General features: G+C 42.0%; 1 protein-coding gene across 6 annotated transcripts in view; it reads right to left on the bottom strand.

Moving 5' to 3' along the window:
* rerea (arginine-glutamic acid dipeptide (RE) repeats a) overlaps positions 1–21075 on the bottom strand; it is a 122763-nt gene that overhangs the window by 18976 nt on the left and 82712 nt on the right. For 5 of the 6 annotated variants that reach the window (XM_027288376.1, XM_027288375.1, XM_027288377.1 and 2 more), the window contains 6 exons: positions 19796–19892; positions 17974–18078; positions 12075–12123; positions 11138–11262; positions 9806–9905; positions 8914–9012 (listed from right to left, as the gene is read on the bottom strand). In XM_027288376.1, the coding sequence (XP_027144177.1) occupies positions 8914–9012; positions 9806–9905; positions 11138–11262; positions 12075–12123; positions 17974–18078; positions 19796–19892 (575 nt within the window). Of the gene's footprint in view, positions 1–8913; positions 9013–9805; positions 9906–11137; positions 11263–12074; positions 12124–14833; positions 15199–17973; positions 18079–19795; positions 19893–21075 lie in introns of those variants that run through there. The other variant, XM_019254435.2, reaches the window with a different exon arrangement.

The following is a 21075-nucleotide window of genomic DNA, read 5'->3' as shown; positions in this document are numbered from 1 at the left end:
GAGATTAAGCCCGTCTTTTCATGTGCAGGGAAAACACAGTCAGAAAAATATAATCCATTATTTAAAAAAAAACAAAAAAAAAACATATACAATAGTGTAAATGTTGAACATGCTGTTAATCACATGAGTGAAAAGTTTAAAGTCAGAACCTGAACTTGAGAGCTGATAAGCAAAAACGCCTCGCTGTGCATGGTGGACAGTTTCTAGTTGTCTTTACATTATGGCAGATTTTAAAAAAAAGGAAAACATGTCAAAATGTAAAATACAGAAAAACACCCTCATGATGCATGATGACAGAAATTGCTACTTCATAAGATCGGATTTAAACCTGACATGAAAACTGAACGTGGACACACCACCTCACCTCAATGAAGCATGAAAAACAACGGCAGACACGAGTAAACACCAAAAAGCAGAACAACCCAAATATATTTCTTCTCCTTTAAGAGACACAGACTGCGAGCCATAAAAAGCGGAGGCTGAAAAACATTCATAACCAGCGAAGCAGACAACCAACAGATTTACTTTCTTGTTCCACAGGCGAGTCCCGTTCCTCAGTGATCTCAGCCAACCGTTTCCACCAAGTAACTCCAGCAAAAAGCAGGGAAAAGTCCTCAGGGAGCACGGCACAAATCTCTACGTCCAGCCACAGGTAAAGGAAAAATTAAGGGGGCAAATCCACAAGGTCTCCGACGGTACACTGATTTTTTTCCTTCTTCTTCTTCTTTTTTTTTTTTACAAGCAAGAAATAGCTTGTCACTCTCTGCTCTTCCACTACAAAGGGGAAGGCTTTACATGTGATCTTTCTGCAAGAGAGCCTCTGGTTCGCAGCGGGCTGGAAAACCTGGAGTGGAGTTGTGTGCTTCACATTAGTGTCGCTCATTTCAGCCTGCTCTCGATCCACTAACACCGCTCGAGCAGGCTTCATGTCTCTACCCCCACACAGGAAAAAACCAGGCCACTGGTTGTTATTAAAACTACGCAGAAGCTTTCACTGAAACAGAAACTACAGCAGTCCTTTAAATGTGTTCAGAGCTCAGCACACAGAGGCACAAGCTCAACTATCTGCCAGCCCGAGAGGGGAGACGGGCTGATACAATTTGTGTGGAGAAAGGTCTTTGACATGGTGGAAGGAGACTGAAGTGAGAAAGAAAACCAGACATGGAGTCAGTCTCAGTGTCAGGAGTTCATTTTCCATGCCATGTACAGTACATTATGTAACCACAGATGGTTTACATACCCGGCTTTAGTGGGGAACAAAGGGCAAATTTACAGAAGTAACACAGCCAGCTGCAAAACACACAACTGTCTTTCAGGAGGGGAAATTACAGGCGAGAAAGAAAGACCTATCTCAACAAAACGCATGAATGACTGTGTTCATCTCGATTATGCAAACAAACAATCGTCAGGTTTTAGAGTTTAACTGTGTAATTGTGAGGAACAAAATTTAAAAGTATAAGTTTATATAAAACCAGACTAAATAATCCACATAAGAGGTCTGACAGCTCGGACAAAAAAAAAAAAAAAAAAGCCTGCCCCATCGGTGACATGAGACAGCAGTTGATTTACATTAATCAGACTGAAGGTGTAGCGGTTGATTAGCCAGTAGATGGAGCCGTCTCCAACACAAGCGCTCCCCCACATCCCCGACACCCATCTCAGACCACTCGAGGGGGTTAAGAGCAGATTACCATTTGGACTGTCAGTCAAATGTCCACAGAGCTACATACGAATACTGCAGTGGTTCATGGGATCAACATCACAGCTGCTTGTGTGACGGGCGATGACGAAAGTTTTAAAACCTCAAGCTTCAAGAATGTTGGTGGGGTAGAAAATGTGCAAAATTTCACAAAGGATGCACAAATATTAGAATAATCCTGAAGCAGAGGGAGGAGTTAAATCAATGATGGTTTTAAGCAGCAGTAAAGTGAGAGTGTTGCATCTTTACCTGAGTCTAATCAATTAGATTTATTCATTTGGCAGACGCTTCGCTACGTGGAAAAGTTTTTAATAAGTCCACGTCCCACCTGAGACGACATACGGCTTTTAAAGAGTATGTACTCTCTGAAGATGTAGGTCTGAAACTGATTTAGACAGAGAGGTTCAGCTGAGTAAATCGAGTTTGTTGACCCGTTTCACCACCGTACAGAAGAGGAGTTTGGATTGAGATTTCCTCGTGTTGCAGTGATGCTAGGACTAGCAGACAGTCAGGCCTGCCCACGCAGCCTGTGTCTGTCCTAATTATGTCACCTTAATTATGTTCCCCAACTGTAGTATTTACAGTCTGTCGGTCCGTCTCCATAGAAGAGCTGTGTGCATGCTCCCTCTCTCCTCTCTTTCCTCCCCTCCCTCCCTTCAGTTCTCTTTCTCTCAGTGGCTTCCTCCTCCCTCCTCCTCCCTCCCTCCTGTCCTCCCTCCCTCCCTACACGTCGGCTCCAGTTTAAGGCTCCATTTCAGCTGCCTGGGCTCACTGCTCTCCAGCCCAGCTAATAAATCATCCGCCAATCTGCTCCCTGAATCGCACTGCCCGTGCTCCGATTGCTCCAGCCCTCGGTTGCTAGGCAACACAGAGGCGGAGGAGGGGCCGAGCGAGCCAGAGTGAGCAAGCGAGCGAGGAGGAGGAGGAAGAGGAGAGGAAAGGAGGGCGGGAGGGGGGGTTGAGCTGGGTGGAAGCGCTACCAAATGGCCATCCGCTGAGCAGAAACAACAGGCTTCTCTCTCTGAGTGTGTTCCAGAGAGCTGGCGCTTTTCACCCGCCCCAAGTTTCCCCCTCGGAGGCTAACAGAGGACTATTGTGAAGCTGGATAGGAGACGTATAAAAGGAGGAGGAGAAGGAGAAAAAATGATTCAATAGGCCATTGTTGTGTGTGCGCACTTCCTGCTCAAGAGTTGATTGTTGGGAGTTGTAAAACTGGTTAAGATAATGCAGACATACGCACAAAGATGGTATCGTGATGACAAACAGAGCGCAGGCTCACACATGGAAACATAATTCCTGCTAAATGTCATTCCATGAAAACACTGACGCAAGACTGTCCAACAGCAAACAAAGCCACTTTCACTCAATACGGAGTCATTACACTTGACTCGTTGTTAGAGGCTGACCTTTCAGAGCCTGCTGTGTATAAACCCAGAGGGCTGAGGACGGTCTGCCCCGCTCGCCAAAAACCAAAGGGTAAAAACACTGCTGTCTGATGTGAAATATCTGCAAGTAATAAGACTGGCCACGGTGTTCTAAGAGGAAATCACAACATGCTTGAAGAAGACAGGGTGAAACCGCACTGACAGACACTAGTCTACCCACATCCTCTTTACGCAGACACCATACATGAAGGTAGAAATCTATGTTTAGATATGCTAACGGAAACATACTCCTTGATTAGAAACCATTTTTTAAATCCCCCAAATATTCTTCAGTATCTGAAGACCTTACACTGACAGTCCTGTTTTCATATTTACTAATAATAAACACAGACATATTCTGCCAACTTTTAGCAGGCAAAGTAACATCCTCTGCTTCCTTTGGCTTGTACTGACACAAAAGGTGACAGGAAATTCCAGCACACACCCATCCTGTCTGCTATTTAGTCACCAAACAACCCTAAAACGCACTGCTGGCACTGAACTGTAATGGTGATAAAATGCACTGCTGACACTAAATCTTCGGTTGTAGCAAACAGAGCTCCCTCTACAGACGAGTAAAGCTGCTGGTCTAACTTTAAAATAATCTCCAGCCTGCAGCAGGGGGGACGCAGGGAGACATGTTGTGTTTGATCCGACTGTGGTGTTTTTGGTTGGGGGACGCATCTCAGGTCTGTAGGCTTGTGTTCAACCACTGGGGGGCCGCCACTCTCTCCCTTCCCTCATACCACCCCCCCACCAACCCCAGTGCTGTCGGCGGCCGGGCTCCAGTCATCTATCAGCTCAAGACACAGCCGGAGATAAGCCTCGGCAGAGTGCAGCTGGCTGAGGAATAGACCTGCCGCCCCACAGCAGTCATAGATCAGCCTCTCTGTCTCTGACATGGCGACACACGGCACGGCCGCCGCCACCACTGCTGCTGCTGATTGTTTGTATGGCACCTCCTATTGGCCAGTTCATTATTAGCACTGCTTATTTAGATTTAGGGCTTTAATATTATCAAGTGTGCGAGAGCTCAAATAACCTTCACAAAGTCTGCAGGAGGAAAGGTGCAAAGGAATTAATTTGATGATGTAATAGTGACCTCACTTGTTTAATAAGACCAATTAATTTGATACTCTTGAGCTCAATTGAGGCAAATCATTATGTAAAATCTTGATAGAGGCCTCACAGAGGCTGGGTCATATTTGCATAAGGAGGACTAGAAATATAGTTTATTTTTAGTATTTGCTGTACATACATTATATTTAAATGTGTTTGTTGTCATATCTTTTCTTTTATGAATTTATCAACATACTCAAATCAATATATGTATTACTATCATCAGAATTATTATTTTTGAAATTATCTTCGGTGGCTTGAGTGAGAGAAAAGAGTGTATGTACAATTTTCTATTTTAATACATCCAATAAAGACAATCTGGAGGGAATTCAATAAGGTGAACAATTAGAGTCATAATTAAATTTGTATACAATAATAATGACATTTCACAACTGTAGAATAAATAAAAAAAAATTATTAAAGTTTTCTTTTTAGTTGTAAAAGGGCCATACTTATTGTCTGCAACAAAAGCAATGCCTGTGTTCACTATAGCTTCTCGGTTTTCCAAATGCTGTTTACATGATGAATAAAAATAACAAAACTGGATTTGCCACTTTAAGGAGTCTAAAATCCTCGAGCCACAATGTTATTTCATCACGTGGAACGTGTGCATTTTAATCAAAAACATGCATCCGTACTTGCCCAGAAAGTGTCAGCAGTGACCAACTACAGCTCGAAATTCAGTCACCGAAAAACTCTAAAAAGCAGATGTTGATAATCATATCCTGTCAGCTAATTGTGGTTTCATGCTTCACAACAAGTGGTTATTTAGATAGGAGAACAACTCTAGTGTTGTAACATTAATGCTATTTCACAAGACAGCTTCAGAGGAGAAATGTATAAAAGCAACAAAAGGAAACAACCTGTGTGCTTTTCACTTGAAGTGCTTTTTGTTCCTGGTTTAAAAAAAAACAAGCTGTGGATCGCACAATCAAAAGGATGGAAGAGTGCCGTGTGTGGGCAGTGAGGACTGATCTGGCTTCGGATAAAAACACACATAAAGAAGTGGTGTAGTGGGACTGTGTCTCTGAGTTAGACTTCAGAAAAAGTAGAGGACTCCTCTGACAATCTGAAACCTTTCACCCACCCATAATAACAGTAATTATATTAGTAATCACATTTTCCCTTTTCTTGGTGGTTAAATCAACCATTCCTCTACCCTCAACAGCCTACTGAGCACACAACAGCTACAAGCAGGTTAGACTCTGCAGCAGATGTTTCTGGTGAAATACTGAAATATCTTCAGTTTTATAGTTATGTTAAAAGATTTGAGATTTTCCTGTGGTGTAATCTGAAGTTATAACGTCTCAGTGGTGATGGATTCTCAGTTTTTCTAATAGTCTCAATTGAAAGATTAGTGTATGATCTAGTGAAAGATTGTTCAGGGGTTAACTAACAAATCTTCCTGAAGTTAAATGATTTTCTGTGCCAGCGAGGAGAGAATAAAAATGAAACAAACAGTCTGTCGCTTTGCGCCGTTGTCACTTCCTCCACAGTGGTAATGAAACGGCTTACAAATGATCAGCGGTCTCATCTTTCTGTGTGATGGTGTGTGGGGAGAAATCATAAATATTTTTCTACAGTGGAGACAAGGTCTGCGGTTATGTGCTATGTGGCAGCAGCTGCAAGTGGAGAGATGAGAGGTGGGGTAGGAGGGTGGAGGGGGCAAGAGAAGTCAAAGGGGGGAGGGGAGGGTGACAAGTGACCCTGCAGACAGGCTGATTCTGTCATTCCTGCGGCCCCCGCTGTCACTTTTATTCACATCTCTAAAAGAATGCACGGGTGGGGTGAAAAAAAAGAGCAGGCAGGAATAATGAAGCTAGTCCTGGAGGGGGGACGAGATGGAAGAGGGAGAGGAGGAGGAGGAGGAGGAGAAGCAGAGCAAGGGTTGATAAATAAATAAAGAGCAGCAGGGCTGATTTCTCTGAGTGCGTCAAGGTTGGAGCTACATTTACACCTGTCCCTCAAGGCTGCAGGGCTGAAAAGGCACAACTGGCGATCAGATCACTGGGAGCTGTGTCCTTGGCCGGCCAGAGTAAAGATGCTGCCTCTGCAGACTGTGTGACACTATGGGGCGGGAGGAGCACACAAAATGGCCCGCTGACCACCTCCACCCGCCGCTGAACAAGGCTTACAAAGTGTACTAGACTCCCTGACAGCTCCCCCACTCCTTCACTTACGTAATGCTGTCTAAACATGATGAAACTCGTCTGTGAAAGCGTAGATGGAGTTCCCCTGACCGAGGCTACAGGATAAATTAAACGAGATAATGATTCAAGGCTGGGCAATCATTCAATTTGATTGTCTTACAGTGGAATTTTATTGTAATAATATCATATATCACATGCTCACTTTAAATCTTTGTTTCTAAAAAAGGAGTCATGAAGGTATTTGTTTCAGTGAAACACGATTCACTGCATGTTTTGATGATTTACATTTAATTCTGAATACATCTGCTACATTGGGGTATATGGCTAGACGAATATATCAGCCATTATTGGCTTACTGCAGATATTTTGTATCAGTATACATGCCGGCCGACAAAAACCTGATAGATGCCAAACTAGTGTGAGGATCTAGAGCAGACAAGGGCAAACTACGGCCCGTGGGCCATATACGGCCCGTTAGGCTTTTCAATACGGCCCGCCGAACTTATCCACATCCAAAAAATAAAAATATATCTTACAAAGATATGTGTCTCATCAATGTGCGATGAAAACTTGGCAAGCTAGCCCCCAAAAAGTAGCAACAAAACCCACAAAACGACACAGTATGTCTTATCTTTGCTGTTTTGTGTCAAAAGTTCTATTCCAGCATGAGAAACGCTGCTAATGTCTCCTGCCATGTCTCTGCTTTAGTTTGAATCAACCACGAAGCTCCTGGTTGTTTACATAAAGACAAAGAGTCTTTGAAAGTGAAGTGTGACCTCTTGCTGCGATATATACCTTTGGGTTTACTTCATTCTGGATCGTCATTGGTGGGTCAAAGGTGAATGTGGGCGGTACTAATCGATTCTTCTGACTCTGATTGGTCAACAGGTGACAGGTGTCAATCATCCACACTCTGTGTTGTTTTAGCCTTAGCAGCACCGCTAGCTGCTTCATATTCTTTTAATACCGCTTGTTTCAAACATTGCGTCGTATTAAAACTCGAAGTCTTCCTTCTGCCACACTGGTAAAGACATGTTCATTATTAGTCTGGCAGAGACGGGGCCAGGCTTGGGTCCTGCCAATAAGGCGCGTTAACTTTTGGGGCTAGTTGAAAAGTGAAGATTTTTTTAACAAAAATATGTTTAAATATATTAAAATGTGTTTAAAGACACACAAAGATGTTAAAATGTGTTTTAAAAAGACATTAACATACACAAAGATTGTGTTGAACATTCAGATCAACTGCATCTGCATCAAGATTGTTTGTTTATGTTAAATAATAGTGCTCTCAGATCATATATCCTTATGGGATTTAAAAAAAAACATCCATATGGTGATAGACTCAGAAATATAGCATCACTTGGGCTATATTATGATATAATCTTATTTCAGCCATATCCCTGGTCTGTGTCACAGAGTTCAATAATGCTTTAAGATTCAAAGAATACATTATGGTCTATCGTTTCATATAAATAACACTGTAATGCTAAATTTTTCATCCAATTTGTGGTATTTACAGCTTCTTCTGTTGAGCCCCTACTGCGCTTCTTCGACGAGTGGTCTGTGGTAGACCTGCTGTGGTGGAGTGTGGCCATAAAGCCTCCCATCAACATACCCGTCCTCGGCTCTGATCGTCTTTGCATAGCAGTTTAGCTTGGCGCCGGTAAGCATGCATAAATAAAGGCAAACTCATAACTCGTCCACAAAAGGATGACTGAGGTAATTTGTTGTGATTCGCTGCGGTCCTGCCGTGGGCTCTGGCTTTATTTGAATGTGCCCATCATGTTCAATTACCAGACAAATCAACCCATTCACTTCCACCGGATCTGAGCTGCTTGATTCAAAGCACAACAAAAGACTGCCAGGCTTTCGGCATTACCAAATAATATCGAAGTAGAAAAAGGATGAGTCACCCAGGAGGAGGAAAAACTAACACAGATGAGCCTTTTGTTTTTCTAGGATCTATAGTAAGCAGTGATTTCTTTAAAAGCGTGAGGGTATACAAACATGTAGTGTGTCATAAAGCAGCGCTTAGTTGTTTCTGACATGGTGTTATCCTGCACTTCCACTCCCCTCCCACCCCTTCACGATGTGGTGTTTGATCAGGAGCAAGGGCTGCCATTTTCTGATTCCAGCGTTTCAACAGCTGTGGTGAAAATCACATCTAAATTCAAATGGAGGCTAACATTACCAGGCCTCAGTCTTTTCCCTTTCCAGACTTCCATGCTAAAGATTTATTCTGTGGGTGATAAACAGGATGCAGCTGCTCTTGGGCCTTGGAGGAGCTGGAAACTGACGAGTGTTTTTACTGATGTCTTGTGAGACTGGGCCAAGAGCCTTGTTTTTAACTCTCTCTCAACAGCTCCCTCTAAAGACACAAACCAAGCTGTAACAGACAGCAAGAAATATCAAGGAAGCATCAAGAAAACTATAGAAAGCTCTGAAATAACAAAACATACATTTCTTGTGTATGCTAACTTTATCCTTTTTAAAAATATATATATATTAAAGACATTCTTACCACTTCATCCTCAGACCAGCACTTCTCTATCAGTTTGGGTACAGGCTTCTTCACCAGACGCTGGAGAGCTTTTCCTGCATCATAGCTGCTCTCGTGAAGCTGAGGACAATCACAAAAAAGCTTAGAATTCTGATTATTATTAAGAACAAGTGGATATTTTAAAAAAAGAAACATAAATTAAGGTGGCATCTTTCTTTACAGGAGGGACATTTTGAGCTGTACCGATTTTTCATTGAGTCGATTACAGAGTTTACATGCTGGAGTGTCTGAACCTTTTTTGGAATTTGTCTTTATTTGACAGTGCAGTTGAAGGAGACAGGAGAGGCAGGGGAGAGACATGCAGTAACCTGACAAATCTTTTTACAACAGATCAACAGAGCAACAAAGGAAATGCTGTGCAAAGACCCGAGGAGCAACCTGGAAATAACCAACACGGTGATAAAGGCAATAACTGTGCAGCTTTAAGTCCTGTGTCACATTCAAATGGGTGAAAGGCAGCGGCGGAGCTCTTCCTCTGAGAATAAACAAGCATTACTCATTGGAATTGCAAATGGAGAGGAAGGTCGAGAGACAATGACCTACCCGCTATGTTAATTTCCCAGTTTATAGAGTTGGAATATAAATGCCCTGTTTATGATGATTCTAATCTCTTTCTTGTGCTTGATTCCTCGGTATTCATTATCAATGTGATGGACAAATCTCTCATTACGCCTAATGTATTGTAAGCCTCTGAGGCTGGGTTTACTACAGGGGGCTACTCTACTGGCTCGAGGGCTTTATCAGTGCCCATCACTGCAGAGCTTAAATAACAGTGCGATCCCCGCAATTCAAACGCAACATTTTATTGTGTATTTTCTATCATGCACACTTGATTTCTAGCATGGCTACTTACAGTGTTAAGTGCGTTTAATGTAGTGTCATCTCGAGAAGCTGCTAGACACCCGTCTTCTGTTGAGCCTCCGTCACACATCCCTGCAAAGGCAGCCATGCTCCTATGGACACACAACATATGAAATTAACATTAAAACAGCACACAGCTACTGTTACTTAACTGACTTTAATGTCCCCGTTGTTGTTTTTTTAAAATCACATCTCACTTGTATAGCAGAGATGATAACAGATGACTAAATATACACAGAAATGTACAAATCTAAAAAGAATATTACATGGCTATCATTGCTGAGACATAACGTTATAAAATTAAAATAAAATTCAGCAGATTGTAAAAAGTCAGCACCATATTCAAACAAGATGATACAGGTTAAAGGAAATGTTGCCTTTACAGACATAAACTAGATAGCTTTGTAATGGATAAATTAGAGCTACAGCATTAGTTTATGTGTTGCTTTAAGTCATCTTTTGTGATGTTTCCAGACTCAGATGTGAGAATTTGCTGCTTTTCCAGCCCTTACATTATACACTGAATAATTCACGTTGGGCTCTTGGATATTGTGTTGGGCATTTTTCCCAGACAGTTCTGAGAGTTTTATAGATCAAATGATTAATCAATTAAATTCAAAAAACAAGATACATTTGAAAAGAAAAGTAGTGCTGAACTACATCAGCAGTCTGTATCTCTGCTCTACATCTCATCTCCTGTTCCACACTGCAGTGAATTTTATTTCTCAATAACATGATGAAAGAGGAACAGTGTAATAACTATCCTTCTACATTATGGTCAAAGCAATATTTTGTTGTCATTAAAAAGCACATCCAATGTTCCCTGCATGCACACTTGTTAAGAAGAAATAATATATATATATTACTCTGTAGGGCTTTGACATTAAGCACATTATAATATAACAGTATAAACACAAAGACAGTGTAATAAAAGTAATATATGTAAGTAAGTAAAACTGGAGAGCATGAAAACAAATAAAGAATATCTCCAACACTGTCCGTCATAGTGACAGATGGTGATTAATGACAACCCCTGAATACACATTGACACTGTAACATAATCTGATGAATGATTTTATCCCATGATACAACACGCGATGAAGTGAAACATTAACACGCAATACCAAAAGCACGTCTGAGACTACAAAACCAAAACAGAGATTTGATTTGACTGATCTTGGACGTCTCAATAAAGTTCTGAATCAATATCAATAGTGGAGTTACATATTTTTGAAAAATAGTTAACCTCATTACTGATAGTTTTCCATTGGACTAGTAGGTTGCCTTTACAACCCTGCCAACTCCTGTGTTTCTCTAGGCTCACCTTGCGGCTCTGAGGTACATGAGAAGATCACAGTCATTGACCCCTGGCATCCAGACCAGCTCCTCATTCTCGGTCACGGCTTGGCCACCAGGAGAGGGGAAAGGCTGCAGCTCCGGGAGCTTGGCCTAATTAGGTCCAGGGAGAAGGAGAAGGAGGGGGACAGGTGGTGTCACACTACAAATAGCATGCAAGCTTGAGGACAATATCAACTTTCAACTCCCTGTCATCAACTCTACCCTGGGTGGTGGCAGCATGGAATGAGGACAAGTTACAGTCACAATATTCAATACTGTATCTTAACACAACACAGAAGTTAAGCACTCGAATGATTTTCTGTCCGTGCAGCGCTTCAGATGAACGCGACTGTCTTTTATTTATTTATTTTTTGTTAAAGATGGAGCACGTACAGATCGTTCTCTTATGTGTTGGCAACTTTGCGGTGTATTTAAACTCTAGTTTGTGTAAGTATCCCACAGCTACAATACAGTTTCACAGGCTAGCAGACACAAAGATTACTGTACACTATCATAAAAATGTAATGCAGTCTTCCATGTAAACTGTGGATCAAACTAAAGGATCTTGATTGAGGTCTAAGTTACTCCACACTGGTATTACTACCTGATAAAATTGCTGCTGCATTTCGATATAAAGTTTGATTATCAGTCTTGTGAAAACAGCATTGTAGTGCAGACCATACTAGCTCGTTGTGTAGTTGTGGTAAAACCTAAGTCCTTGTTGTGCTACTACACATCTTGCTTGGATCTTAAATGACAAGCGACACCATTAATGGCATCAAAGAGGTAAAAAAAAAGAGTTGTTAGCTAAATGTGTGGTGATTAAATTTTCAAGGGAAAGGCTGTCTGTTGTTTCCAGCTTCCACTAACAGTGAACTCTCTAAAGTCAACTGCTGGGTGTCGTATGCTGTACAATGACTTACTTGGTGACTGGGTCCCACTCGGATTTCCCCTTGTGTGCTGTTTAGTCGCCTGAGAAGAGACAAAGAAAGCAGATTGAAACAAAATATTTACTTGGCATCATCTAAAAGCTTGCTGTAAGAAATCTGTCCACATTGTGCCTGTTGAATGAGCTGAACAATCACACAAACTACAAAGTCACAGCTGGGTATCCTAAGTGATTGAAGCTTTGAAGCCGGGGAGAAAGAAAATGTCAGAAAACTAACAACTCATGACCAGGACAAGATCAAAATACAGTGAGAGGGCACAAGGACGTGCTTTGTTTTGTGGAAATCTTTACAGGCAAGTCACATGTGAGAAAAAAAAAAGTACACAGTGTTTTATTCTGAAAAGCAAATAAAGATTTCAGGAGAATATTCCTGGTTCACTGCTCCTGCACAGCGAGCTGAGCCGAGCACATTTGCTGGCCTGATATTGTGGATGCAGCAATAAAACAGAATCCCCTAAAAGGAGGCGGCGGAGAGGGAGGAGGAGGGGTGGAGGACGTAGAAGGGGGAGAACTGGCTCTGGATATGCAGGGCGAGAGCCTCTGAAACGGCTGCTGGTACAAATGTTGGTAGCCATAGCAACTGCAATTTAATAATAGTGTTCCGAATCTCCAGCTGCAGTGGATTAAAGAAAATGACAAGATGTTCCTTTTGAAAAGCCATTCCCTCTGTTGCCTAGGTAACAGTGCCGATTTTCATACAGCCGAGCGCGGGGCGGCCCAGAATCTGTCAGCGTGATTTGCACCCAGAGAAGCTCGCACTCCATCACGGAGACCTGGCGGAAACCTGAGAGGCCACAGCCCTCTGGTCTCTTTACAGTCTCCAACCACAAAACCCTATGACGGGTACATATTTGACCCAACTCCCCTTTCCCCTCCTTTACAGACCTCCTCTTCCTTTTCAGACAGGAGAGAGTAATCCATGGTGTTGTGAACTATGGCTGACAGAAGCACTGGCACAGACCATATCAACACGGGCCAAAGAAACTGAATTTTCAGCTGCAGTAAATGACCCCAGGCCTGCCAGAGACCGTCTGCTGCTCCAGAACATGTCGAAACACTTCAGTTCAGTTTGGTTACAAAGGTTTGCAATGGATAACAAACTAAATATAAAGCAATCAGAAATTTGGCTGAGCACAAGAGCCAGAAGCGATATACAGTGCTGATATAGATCAAATGTGGTTTCCTGCATCATCACATAACATTCATAATGATTTCATGACATTTAAGTCTACTTTAGGGCTGTTATTTGACTGAAAGTTTTGAACTACTTATAACAAATACGTAGCGTGGATGCAGATTTGCTTGGATGCAGAAGAAGCTTGAAACAAAGAAATACATTATCCGTTTTTTAGTCACAGACCATCTCATTGCACATTACATAGTATACTTAATATCTAGCCTGCGTGTAGTCTACTAACTAGAGAGAAAAATACAGCGAGTGAGCATGAATCTGTTCTGTGTTGCAACCGAGAGAAACTTCTACAACGTGTTTCTGACGATGTGCAGTCGGCCAGCTCCACTGTACGTTTGGCAGGAGGCTGTAAGGATGATGGATGAGGACCCGTGGCACCCGAAAATAAGAACAACGTCTTGCGAGACAGCCATGTTTTACTCAGGCAAATACCTGAGAGCAGACATAGAGGAGGAATGCTGCATAAAGGCCTGAGAGAGGAGGCAGAATACAGATGTATCACAGCAGGAAGCTCTCAGGAGTTTCCATGAAGCAGGTATAACTTGAACAGACAAACATTTACGAGCATGTGAGAAAATTAGTAATACTAACACATGCAACATGTTTGTTTTTTATTTCTTGTAGACGGAAAGAACGGCAAAGACATAAATACCACAGAAGCTTTTAATTTTCGGACTCTTAATATAGATTTTTTAAAAAGCATTATCTCAAAGTTATTCTATGTTTTCTCAAACAAGCTGTTGCCGAGTAAATAAACGATGTCACACATCTAACTCAGCATTAGCACACTATCATGTGAAGAATTACAGTCTTACTGCTATTAAACCCAAACAACATCATAACAGTCTGATCAACTTTTGTGTGTGTCTGCGTGTGCAATCAAGGATAACCCCGCCCCCTCCATCAATTTCAGCCAATCGCAGCGCGAGTCTGTGGCACACTGACATAATTGCAGCACAGCAAAAACAAACCCAACTTCATGGTACTTAAGTGCCACGACGGGCAGCGTGGACACATCACAGCCCGGTCGCAGGGGTGCCAGAGCCGGCATGAGCTTTGTGTTGTGCAGCCCAGCATCGCTCCATGCGCCATGTCATCCCGACTGTAAACAGGAGCTGTAAAATGGGAGCCAGCGTAGCTCCACGACCGCGTCTATCTGAGCGACAGAAAAGCATGCTGGCGTGCACATTGATCAGCCCAACACCCCGCGGATGCATCGCAAACACCGGGTGGCCGGTATGAATAAAAGGTGTGACGCGATTATGGCAGCACAATAACGGAGGTAACGGTATGTGATCTGCAGTGACAGTCTGCGTGTTCAGCCCTGCTGCTGCTGCTGACACAATGTGCACAAGCGCCTTTTCGTGCGCACAGACACAAACAACAGACGTTTAACATCGTGACAGCGATGCGGACAGCTCGCAAACATCACACACTTTTTTTTTTTCTTTTTTTTTGGTCAACACGAATAAAGACTCGAGTCGAGACACTCGCGCAGCCAGTCGTAAGGAGAAAGCACGAGAATACGAGCGCAGACCTACCTCCGGGGACTGAACAAATCGTCCATTTCTGACATCGAGCCCTAAGGTTGGGTGGTGACACTGTATGTGTAAATGCTCGCTGATATTAACTCCCCCTCTCACACCTATTTCTAGGTGCTCAAAATGGAGAACCACGCATTCGCTCCCGGAGAGAGGTATTCACTGAGCTTGTGCTGTGACCTCAGCCTGCACGTACAGCGTCGCAAGCTCGGCTCGCTTCTCTACAGACGCTACTGAGCATGTGCTGCGACCTCACACACACACACACACACACACAGGGGAGGCAGGCAGACAGACAGACACGCATGCAGGATACGGAATTCATCTCTCCTCGTATGTCTGCGCCATAATAAACAAGAGTGAAATTGCAAGGCTGCAGACACCCCGGTCTGAATACCAAACGAGCGGAGCACAGGGGGAAGGAGGGGAGGGGAGGGAGAGGGGGAGCAGGGCCCCCTGAAGGAGGGGGTTCTCAACTGGCAACCACAGAGGTGCCAATAACAATGACAGCTGTCACTGCAACACGTGAGATACTGCAAAGTGGATAACAACAATGGGAGGTCACCAATTTAGCTCCAGCGACTAAATGAATTCAACAGCTCATCATGTGCAACAACCGGACACGTCCCACATGTCCTTCAGTGAATTTTGTGGACATTGTTCCTTTCTGGGAATATTTTAAGTCCAAGTGGTGGGACAACAAAATTCACTCACCACCAGCTACACTTGTACGATCCATTATAACAGTAAGGATTAGATAGGATAGACTTTAATGACCCTACACTGAGGAAATTCTTGTTACAGCAGCTCACATACACAAGATGAAATAAATATAGAGATATTATACTTGGAATTGCAAATTAAATACAGTTATATACACTATATACACCAGATATGAATGTTGTATCATTTGTTTCTATCTATCTATATATAACAGTAAAGTCAAGTACGTAACACAGGAAAAAGTAATTGAGTAATTTAATTTAACAGTGCTAGATGAAGTCATGCTGAGTCCGACAGCTGTTTGAATGGATGACCTGTGGTAGCGCTCCTTCTTACATGCTGGGTGTAGCAGTCTGTTGCTGAAGGAGCCATTTAAATAAAAAAATTAAATCTGCTATGAATACTGCCTTTAGACAATAATGTTCAGTTTTTGTTGACACTGTCTGAGAGGTATTAAAATAACATGGTTATTATTGATGTTGTAGTTTGCAGGCCATAATATTAGAAATATAATGCACACTAGTGCAAAACCTCTGCCACCCACTACAACCTCAATATTAAATATAAAGCAGAATTATTACCTTTTCTGACAACAAAAACTGAACTTTGTGAAAGTAGAATTTGAGCAGAGCTGCTGTATTGGATCACATTAAATTATACAGGTGTAGCTAATGAAGTGACCAGTAAAAGTGTAAAATATAAATGATTTAAAAAGGAAAATAATAAGATAAGTGAGAAGTTGAAATGTCTATATCTGTCCAACGTGAGTTCATGACACTTTTTTACATTTATAAGGCTATTTAAATCAAAATGAAAACTCATCTGTTCAAACTGCATCTTGACCACACGGGAATCTGTGTGTCTGTCAAGTCAATGCAAAAGTGACAAAAGTGCAGTTCCTAAAACGGCCAGTTCAGGCTGGCTATAGAATGAGTCAATCTCCATAATTAATAGCATTGCTGCTTTGACAGGTGGGTGCCATTACAGGTGGCTTGTTGGAGCTTTAGCCTTGAGGCAGAGGAGGCAGAACTACCAACATGGCGGCAGCCAGAGCCAACACGTTCTGAGAATCTATGGGAGTCGTCACAGATATGTCGTCCATTCTTTAAACTGTCAATGATCTTGACCCATAAAAACACCTTCTCTTATTGTTTCTAAATGTAGCACTCAAAGCAGCATATTTGTTTAAGGTGATGTACGTGCATGATTCCTACAGATCTTGTCATCTCCACATTTAAATGGTTGAATACAATTTTTGTAACTCGCTTTGCATCAAAGTGTCAAGTAAATAAATGTAATATAGTTTTACAACATAGTTAGCTGAGCGAAATGACTCATCTTAAATCAAAAGTCCATTTTTGAGTTCACTAACACCAGAATCACAACCGTGAAGACACATTGTTATTATCTGAAGCAGCTAAATGGAATTCAGTCCTTATATGTATTCAGTCCTTATACATGTTAAAGTGTTGTCTGTGTCTTTCATCCTGATCCGACAAGTGACTCAAAACACCATCAAGGAGATCCATGAAGATTTCCGATTCTAAGTTTAATTTTCATAAAAAACATTAATAATTCAAACTTGACATGTAATTTGACAAATATTAACAAGCGCCCAAACAATTAGAAAGCCACGGGGGTTTCCCTCGAGCTCATTCTCCATAATTACACCACATTAGGACCATTCTTTTTGCACTGATAACATTGACAGCAGTAATGAGCAGAAAACATCGTTAGACATAACAAAGCCAGAAAAGCCGAAAGCTCATGTGAATAAAACTCAGAAACATTAGTTCATGTCCTAAAACACAAACGTTAATTTATGCTACTGCTAAAAAAAACAAAAAAAACATCACGTATTATAATTGTCATACCATGAAACAATATTTAATATTACTAGGAATGTATTATATGATAATTATGGGATATTACTCAATATAATCCATTTCGTCTCATATAATTTTAATCACATCTGTGCTCAACTATAACTAATGGCTATAACTTTATTTCAATTAAATTTGACCTTTGTGAACTTTGAAGTTATAGCTTAACAATTAGTTGATTAACAGATTAACGGTCTGTCTTTAATGATTCAATTTTTGATTATTGATTAATCCCTTGAGTCACTATTATTACTGAATGTAATAAGTCCAAACATTGTCTAGTTTTAGTCTCTCAATTGTGAGGACTTGCTGCTTTGTGATGTTTTGGACTGCTGATCTGGGGGAGGACATCACCTTGGGCTTTGTGTAATGGACATTTTCTAGACATTGATTAATTTGGAAAATAATCATGAATTGCAGCCCTATTTGAACGTGAAATCAGTTTTGTGGGGAGTCAACACAGCATGTCTAGCCTGTGGGATGATTAATACGGGTACTGTATGAGTAGAATTGACTGGACAGAAAGCTCCTCACCTGGTCTCTGGGTTATATCCGAGGATATAGAAAAAGGAGTCGATGCGGGCTTTGAACTCCCTGGCAGCAAAAATGTCGGAGAAATGGGAAATGTTGCATTTCCCCCTGTGTGAGAGAAGACAGGTTTTATTAGACAACAACAACTACATGACAAAGTGATACGCCAGCAGGAGCACACGTAGCCCTAATTAGAAGCTCTTGGGGCGTTCATCTATTGGAGGTGACAAATACAGCAGCAGGTATCTAGTGCCTGTCAGTGCCTGCTGACTTTACAGTGAGACATGAGGCTCTGGCTACTGAACCCGTAAACACCAGCTGAATATGTCAGCTCTGCCCCGTCTGCTGCAGACACTGCAGAGATCTGCACAGGAATTCAACCTGTGTGTGTGTCTCCCTCCCGACAGAATTACCCCCCAATGAGCTGAGAGGGCTGAGGGTCTGACCACATCTTGATACCATTTCCTGTTTCCAGCTCTCTGGTGTCTGGCTCTATCAAAATAACAGACATCACAGGCATATGGAGCTGGGCTGCCTTGCAGAGAAACAGTATCTTCCTCCCCCCCCTGAAAAGATTAAAGGGCGCTAAGGAGGGCTGTCTTCGGAGAGCTGCGGCATTACGGCATCCCACTGGAATTCCCTCTCGTTTATCTAAAGCCTGGAGAATAAGTCAAATCAAAGGGTGCTCTGTGTAGAAGAAGTTACAGCTAATTTGCCCTGAAATCAGTGGTTTCTGGGAGACATGGCTTTGGCTGCCCGCCGTTGTGCTGCGCACAGATGGTTCTGGTTAAAGAAAAAGGGGAAGTGGGAGAGGTGGGAGGGGTGGTCAGACAGGAATGGATGAAGAGACAGAGGCAAGAGCACAGAGAGAAAGAAAAAAAACAAAACAAAAAAACGATTGAGCCAGTATTAGTTTCTCCTGACATTAAGCACAGAGAGAGTGGCCGCCATCAGATTTACTCGAGAGGCTCGTGTTGTGACAGGTGTGCGTGTGAGGGAGTTGATGCACAGCCATTTTAATCAGTGTTTTAATGTAAGACAGCGTGAGACATGTGTCTCATTTATGGCTTTGCATCTTTACACATCTGGTCTTTTTCTGTAGCACCTGCTCACAGCAGTAAAGCATGGTATATTGTTTTAACTTGTGAATGTCGTATAAATGAAATAGAACGTTTAGTGCGATTTCTTTTAGAGTTGGTTAAGACAGCTGATGGAAACAAAGCAGTCATTTCATACTATTACCATGTTGCCAATCAGAATAAATATAGCACATTGTAGTTAAAGAGTCATTCTTCTGTTTCCTGAATCTGGATCACAGCAGGTGAGTATTTTACAAGGGTTATGTATCCATTAAAACATAGATGATGTTAGCCAGTAACAGCAGTATTTGCCTGAAGAGTGAATTATTAGTATAATAGCACTAGATCCGTGACAGCAAATTGTCATATTCAAGAAAAACAAATCATAAATTGCAGCACAAGCTGCTACAAAAATGGCCCGAATGTTCCACTCCGTAACAAAAATAAAACATCTGTTAAATAAAGGATTTTCAGGGCAACCAAACTGGGCTTGTTTACAGTTTAAAATTAGCCCATGACTGTGAAACAGGCAAATACAACAAAACACCACAATAAAAAACTGGGTGGTATAACTCTGCTATAAACATGAGCTTTGTAATCATAGCAGCTGGGATGTTATTGGATCTTTAGGGGTAGAGTGTAACAGAAACCTGTTGGAAACTTCATTCAAAGTGCAGCTTATATCTACTGCCACAGTCTTTGTGTGCGTGTGTGCATGTAGATAAGTGCGTGACGAGTTTGTTTACCTGAGAGCAGCAGCATGATAAGTGTCCACATAGTCAGAGATGAAGAGTTCTCGACTCCTGACCACTGGGTCTGTGATAACAAGCTCCCGGCCAGAGTCTGCAGAAAGAAAAACACAGCCGCACTGAATACAAATCTACATTATGTACAATGCTAAAGTCAACTAAACTCATTCATCTATGACAAAGAGGAAACACAGATAAAGTAGCTCAGGTATTTGGATTCACTAATAAAATCATGAGGACAGTTCTGTTTACAGCCAAAGTAACAAGTAGCTCTGCAGAGGTCAATATTATGCCACATAATTCAATAAAGCCAATAAAGAGCAGTTCCCAGAGGAAAGGACATAATGTTCAGTTCTCAAGTGAAATGACCCTTCCGGGGGTTTAGACGCATCAGCAGCACCAACAAGAGCCAACACTCGTCGTTGACAAATGACCTGAGTTGTGGCGTGCTGCGGCCGCTGTGCTCCGGCCTTGTGACATCAATTCTAATAATCCCGAGTCCCCGCTGCAAGGACAAGCTGCAGATAGCGAAGTACTATGCAGCACTGAAGCTGCTCCTGGTGAGAACAGCATACAAAATGTTTGGTTGATAACCTTACTGACATACCAAACTAAAGTCTTCCTTCTGACACAAGTGATACTACAGAGAAGGAACACCCTGTAACTTTGACAGAATATTTATTTGTTAGCAGGCTGTTTATAGTCAGTGAGTTATAGTCTGAGAGGCAAACTGAGGAGGAGCAATGCGAGAACGCTGCGTGCTTGCTGACAGGTCAACCAAGAACAACATCAAACACTTTGAAGTCAACGTTTATAGGACAATATTTTATATAAGACTCAAAGAAGGATTGGGGAAATATTAATGATGGATTTAAATAACTGATCATTAAATAACTTTTTGAGGGACAAGACAAAAAAACACAACTATGGAGGGACTTTGTTAATTAAGAAGTTGTTAAAACTCAAAAGTTTCTTAATACACATTTACACAATACTTATATCTCAAGCGATTACTCTGACCATTACAAGTTATTTTAAAGTTTCATTTTCCCTCTGTGACCTTTCGGTTATCAGGATTTGATACTCGGTGACGGTGCTTCTGTTCCTGTTGATGTGTACGTGTTATAGCGTGATGAGTCCACTGGCACTGATGGTGTTGAGAGTGTGTGCTCAAGGGCCACATGACTGTGGGTTATTAACACTTGACAGTGCTGCTGTCTGGCTTGAAGGACTGTTACCCGGGGAACAGCACAGAGCCATGGGATTGGCTCGGATGC

The sequence above is a fragment of the Larimichthys crocea genome, chromosome XV (assembly GCF_000972845.2).
Source record: "Larimichthys crocea isolate SSNF chromosome XV, L_crocea_2.0, whole genome shotgun sequence".
Taxonomy (NCBI): Eukaryota; Metazoa; Chordata; class Actinopteri; family Sciaenidae; genus Larimichthys; species Larimichthys crocea.
The sequence above is the reverse complement of the archived record's forward strand: the minus strand, read 5'-3'. Positions and strand labels throughout refer to the sequence as shown.